General features: G+C 36.7%; 1 protein-coding gene across 3 annotated transcripts in view; it reads left to right on the forward strand.

Moving 5' to 3' along the window:
• Positions 1 to 6,283, forward strand: part of LOC106941194 (thrombospondin type-1 domain-containing protein 7A-like) — a 41,998-nt gene that overhangs the window by 28,349 nt on the left and 7,366 nt on the right. For all 3 annotated transcript variants that reach the window (XM_015024136.1, XM_015024137.1, XM_015024138.1), the window contains 5 exons: positions 950 to 1,095; positions 1,794 to 1,968; positions 3,800 to 3,973; positions 4,460 to 4,555; positions 5,502 to 5,584. In XM_015024136.1, coding sequence (XP_014879622.1) covers positions 950 to 1,095; positions 1,794 to 1,968; positions 3,800 to 3,973; positions 4,460 to 4,555; positions 5,502 to 5,584 — 674 coding nt within the window. The remainder of the gene's footprint in view (positions 1 to 949; positions 1,096 to 1,793; positions 1,969 to 3,799; positions 3,974 to 4,459; positions 4,556 to 5,501; positions 5,585 to 6,283) is intronic.

Genomic DNA, 6,283 nt, shown 5'->3' on the forward strand with positions numbered 1-6,283 from the left:
GACGGCTTCCCGCGCCCCACCTGCAGTTGCACGGCGCATTCTGTCTGTCAAATTCTGTCTTGTTAATACACATTCCTCATTTTTGGTGGTTATAATTGTCCACATAATATGATCCACTGCACACATCAAGTACCTAATTGGCCAGATAACTCTCTGGGCTAACCCCTCTTAAAATAAGTGTGGAAAGCAGAAATACTTTATGATGTGAGAAATGATAGTGATACCGGAGAGGGATAAAAATGTCCTTGAATGTAATTCCATCAGATCAGGTCATTGATTGGTGGTCCATTACAAGAATGAGCATGGGGGCTTAGAGAGCACTCTGCTTTGCTCGGTTCCTTGACTGCACCAGCAGCTAGAAGCTGTTCCAGGAAATAATAAACCAATAGAAGCTTTAATTGGCAACTGTAATCTATCCCAAGGCGAGAGTGTGTTTTTCTCTTGCACTGAGAACCAGTATGCTGGAGAAAGCGACTACTCCCCCACTTTCCTGCTGCTATTTATTTTTATCTCTATTCTGGCTGGGAGGACGTTCCTCCCTAGAGGAGCCGTGTCTGTACCAGAGCCATGAGCAGTTAGACATTTGATTTATTTATAGTTAATGAACAGAGAGCAGCTTTATTCTGTCATCATGTATAAAAATATAAGAAAATAAATGTTTCATTCTTTTGGGTGTGCACACACACATACATATGCATACATCTGCCTAACACCAACAAGTGATCTGCAGCTGGAATAAGGATGAATGGACGGACGGATGGATCCCTCGCTATCTTTTTCTGATGTCACATGGAACCATACACTTAATTTTCAACTTTGTAGAATCTGCTACAACAGAAGCAACTCTTCCCATTGTTTCTTAGATTTACATTTTTTTCAGAGAAATGTCTTTACGCTCATAGACAGACACAGATTCACTACTGTACTGATGTGTTTTCCTCTCTTTTAGGTACACTGTGGCGGACACGAACTGTAATTCAGACTCCTCAAGGTGATGGCAGGCCGTGCCCATCACAGATGAAACAATGGAAGCCTTGTCTAGTAAAGCCATGCTACAGTTGGCGATACAGCGCCTGGTCGGAGTGCAAGTCAGATGTAAGGGACTTCTCATCTTTTTGTCTCTCTGTATCAAGTAAGATAAACATTTGGGTTAGAGAACTGATGTTGCAGGTGGTACTTGAAACACCCAAATGTAGATGATTTTAACTCCAGGAGCTGGAACACAACAAGCTGAAGAAGGAGGTAATTCAAAAAGACAAGCAAAACTGTCAAAGCCATTAGCCATGCAGTTTATTCAGGCTGTATCATATCAAATATACACAAATTCTGAAGTATTTAATTTGGATTCTATGTAAAAGACCAACACAAATTATACCGCAGAATTATGAAGAGCAATGAACATAAAACATTTTTGCCAAGTTAAACATTGTCATCATGGGGACAGTTAAATTAATATAAAGTGTTAGTGTTTTTGTAATATATTAAGTTTTGCATGTAGGACAAAAAGTTCACCTTTGACCTCATCTGTGATCACTTAATAATCATCAAGTGATTATTAAGTGATTAATGATTAATCATGAACATCACAATTTGGCTTCCAGACACTTTTTGTGTCTGATGGTTCCGGTCTCCTATGCCCTCTTTTGCTCCTTTAGTTAGCACAAAAACCTTCCAATTTTCAAATGTGTTGAAGATTAACAACTAATTGTTTAGATTAAATGAGCTGCTGAAGCTCCAGAATGTGAAAGTGTGGTCACTTTTGTAAGAGGTTCTTCTGTTGTGTGTTTGATCAGGGGGCGAGGTGTGGGGAAGGCATGCGCTTCAGGAATGTGTCCTGCTTTGTGTCCAATGGTTCCGGTCAGCAGGATAGCAGCGTGGTTGATGATGAGCTATGTGGAGATGTGGAACTTTCAGTGAATGGAGACAGACAAATTATTCTGCAGGAACTTTGTACTGTCCCCTGCCCAGGTACATAACAAGCTGACTCTAACAACTCTGTGTATGCTGATATTAAAGCAATACTTTGAAATCCAACTCAATTTAAAAACAGGAACTTGAAGTGTAAACGCGAGCTATAGTGCATATACTAAAGAAAAATACATTCATTTTTTCCCATACTTATCCAAAGGTATTTAGTACTTAACCTTAAGTTGCCTTCTAAGCTTGCATGTGTGTGTATAAATGTGTGGGTGAATATGTCCATAGTGTCATTTTGAGTGGTCAGAATGACTGAAAAGGTTCTAAATAACTTCATTCAAAAAAAAATTGAATGGAAGTTAATTGACTTTGACAGATAAATATGCAAACAGTAGAAAATGAGAAACAAAACACAAATATTGGTTTAGAAAATATAGCTCTTCCACACATATTCAAAGTACACACTTTTTTCAAAATAGTTTGATCTCTTATAAATCTGAAATGACCAACTCTACACTGAAAACTGATTCTTTAAGAAACAGTTTGATTTTTCTGAAACCTTTTTATTTGTGAAAAGAGCAAAAGCAATTAAATGCATTTTTGCTACTAGTATGACCATACATGCAAATAAGAAAACACTATAAAAAAAACTGTCTAAGCATAGACTACAATATTCTAATTTGATCACCAATCTCCAGTTTATAGAATGTAACATTATTCGGTAACACTTTATTTGAAGGGGGTTGAATAAGACTGACATGACACTGTCATAAACATGACATAACACCTGTCATGTTCATGAATAAGCCTTCATGAATATTTATGACTGTTGTCATAAAGCATCATTCGGTAAATTATGACACTTTTAATACAAAGTTGACATTATTCAAAATGTCTTTGTTATGACAACTTGACATTAACCAAGAAATCATTACTGAAATAAATTTCTTATAAAAGTATTATTGATTGCACTTTAAAAATTTGGTAACTTTATGTTACTAAAGGTAAAGTTTAAACAGTAATGATTTCCTGGTTAATGTCAAGTTGTCATGACAAAGACATTTTGAATAATGTCAACTTTGTATTAAAAGTGTCATAATTTACCGAATGACGCTTGATGACAACAGTCATAAATATTCATGAAGACTTATTCATGTTCATGACAGGTGTTATGTCATGTTTATGAAAGTGTCATGACAGTCTTATTCAACCCCCTTCAAATAAAGTGTTACCCATTATTCTATTTGCAAAAGCAAAATAGAGGTAATTTTTAATTTCTCAAAAAAATTGCTCAAATCTTGTCTTGTGAACCCAGTGCTATCATATAAACAGCTGACACATTCATAACTTGAATGTGATATTGTTACACTTTTATTTTTGCACTGATGTGATGGAAGGAAAGTAATTCTGTAGCTCTAAATAGTCATGATGCTCTTTTTCATAGCAGTTCAAATCTGCAATTACAAAACAGAGAATAACAAACAGGAAACAGACCAAATTGACCAACCAAAGTTTGGTCAAAGACCAAATTGACCAACCAAAGTTTGGTCAATTTGGTCAAACAAATATGAAGCTTTACAACATGCAACACATTTGATATCATGCAGATGAGTTTGACACTTGGTGAGCAGAATTGGGATCCTAAGTTAAGGTACTTACTAGCTTTCTGTTCCTATAACTGGTAACAAACGCAGAGCAAGAAGCAGAAATATCTGCTGGAAACAGTTTAGCCATATTTAACAACTGCACTTTCTGTGTTTGTGATTAATTTTAAGGACATAAACCACCATTTCTGTGTTCTATGTTGTACATTACAATTTTACAGTTTTCTTTTTAAACCTGGAAATGTAAACATTTTGTTTGTTTGTTTGCCTTGTTATAGGAGAATGCTACCTGACAGAATGGACTGTCTGGAGTCCATGTCAGTTAAGCTGTGTGAGTGGGGATGACCTTGGTTTTGGCTCAATCCAAGTTCGATCCAGAGCTATAGTTGCTCAGGATCCTGAAAACCTGCTTGAGTGTCCTGAACAAGAACTGGAGGCACGGCCATGTGCAGGTCAGATTAACAGAGCTTTGGTTAAGGCATTCTTCAGATGCAGAGCAGAAAGAAAAACATGCTTTAAACAGTTGATGATGAAATGCTAGTGTGGCTTACATGCCTGAATTGTTACATACTGAAACAATATTTCATTGACTTCAAATGAAATATGTTTTAGAAACTTGACATTTCCATTTAAATACTATTTTTATAATGGATTTTATATAATATTGAAATTTTCGGAGGCAATTAGTCATGGATTATCTTTGTCTGTCAGCCATAATCATTACCATGACAAGAAATAAAGGTTTGAAATTTTTCTATACTTGTTTCACTTTCTGAAATAAGTGGTGAAATATAATATTCACATGTTTTGAGATGTACTTTTGTGAGGACAGTTTTGATAGTGAAGTTCATATGTGTAAAAAGGCAGACAAGGAAATATTGAACATATCATACAAGAAAATGCAGATGCAGCCATTCAACCAGACCATGTGTCTTCAGGTGGACAATGTTTTGAATACAAGTGGAGGACTGGAACATGGAGAGGTTCGTCTCGTCATGTCTGGTGCCAGCGCTCTGATGGGATGAATGTCACAGGTAATACTCTGTGTGCTCTGGTCATTTCAGACTGCTGATTGGTCCCAAATAAACACTCAGCAATTATCCAATAAAGCTGTAATGACCAGATATCAAGTGAAGAAATAACATTAGCAGGAAGCTGTAGAACCAGAGAAAACTCACACAGTAGGAGCAACTACTCACTGCTGAGTGCAACACTCGCGTACCTATTCACTGAAGGGCACTTGAGCATTACAATGGTTTTCAAAGTCTTGATTGTGCATTTGTTGGTCTTTCAGGTATATTTTTAAACCACTCAAAAGACTATTTCTAAACTTTCTACTTCAAAAAGGCAACAAGAACCTGTCGTAGTACAGACAAAACAAAGTTTCTTCATTTCTGGAACTTCCAGTGAAATTAACTAGAAGTACAACAGAGGTGGCCGTCCTGCAACCTTTCAGTAGCTGCACATTTTTTTATTATTCTTCATAAAAACCTTTTCAGAGCTTTTGATCCGTCAGCATACCAGATGCACTTTACATTCAAGGCTCCTTCTGTTGAAACTTCAATATTAAAACTTGATTGATTTAGAGTTTATTTGTTTTTAGTCCAACAGTTTGCTGTTGAAACCAAGACTGAATCAACCTAAGCATTCAATAACCCTGTAGAGATTAAATATGCTGTCTAAAATATTAATGCGCTCAGATGTGATAACAAAGGACAGGACTACCACAATGACAACCACAGGGGAACAACAAACTATATGTACATTGGGTGCCTGGAAAATGTCACAGAAACACCATGTAGGAATCAGAGCTCCTAAAGTATGACAAACCACAGAAAATCACATAAAACAGATCCTTCACAGAACACCTAAAGCACCAACTAGCCTGACTTTCATAAAGGCTATGATCATAACCACACATAAAGACCACTAACGAACCACAAAGCATGTCAGTTTGACCTCTTACATTCTGCTTTGCAGGTGGTTGTCTGGCAGCAGCCAAGCCATTGGCGGATCGATCTTGTGACCCTCCTTGTACTAAACCATGGTCCTTGTGCACAGAGGTGGGTGTTGGAAAGAGAAATGAAGATTGTTTATATGTAATTGTCATAAACCAATGAGTAAAGGTCCACAGCTGAATAAAAACACATCTCAAAGAATTAACTGAATATCAAAAGCAAAGCCTGACAAATCCTAAAATAAAGGGAAACACAAAACCAAAGTCCCAAAGACTATAATTTGTTTATTGACTAAAAATAAGTGTACATTTCATTTATTTACTCCAAATGCTGTCATCTCCAGAAGGTATCATATGCAAGCCATTTAAAAATAGAACAGTTACAGTACTCTATAGAGAGAGTTTGTCACGGACTGTTGGATCCTCCAGGTATCATGACTCTGTTCTGTCTTAGAGAGTTATTAGTTCAGCCTGATTACTGACTTTATTCACACTGCTCTGTGATGCTTAAACCAGGGGTCCCCAAACTTTTTCCTGTGAGGGCCACATAACTTTTCCATTCTCTCGTGGGGGGCCGGAGTCAATTTGTAACAGAAAAAGTGTGACAATTGCAGGAGTGCCTAAATGTATGAAATTATTGTTTTCTAGAAAGCACAATCAAATAACATTCTCTGGGTTCTTCACAGAAAAAAATCCAATAAGGATTAGTTCGTATTTTCCGAACTATGAGCCGCACCGGAATATAAACCACAACCCCAAAGTTTTTTTTGTTTTTTTAATAAACCAGTAAACATGCACATATAAA

Source organism: Poecilia latipinna, unplaced genomic scaffold (assembly GCF_001443285.1).
Source record: "Poecilia latipinna isolate Pla-1442-1.1 unplaced genomic scaffold, P_latipinna-1.0 Scaffold3541, whole genome shotgun sequence".
Lineage (NCBI taxonomy): Eukaryota > Metazoa > Chordata > Actinopteri > Cyprinodontiformes > Poeciliidae > Poecilia > Poecilia latipinna.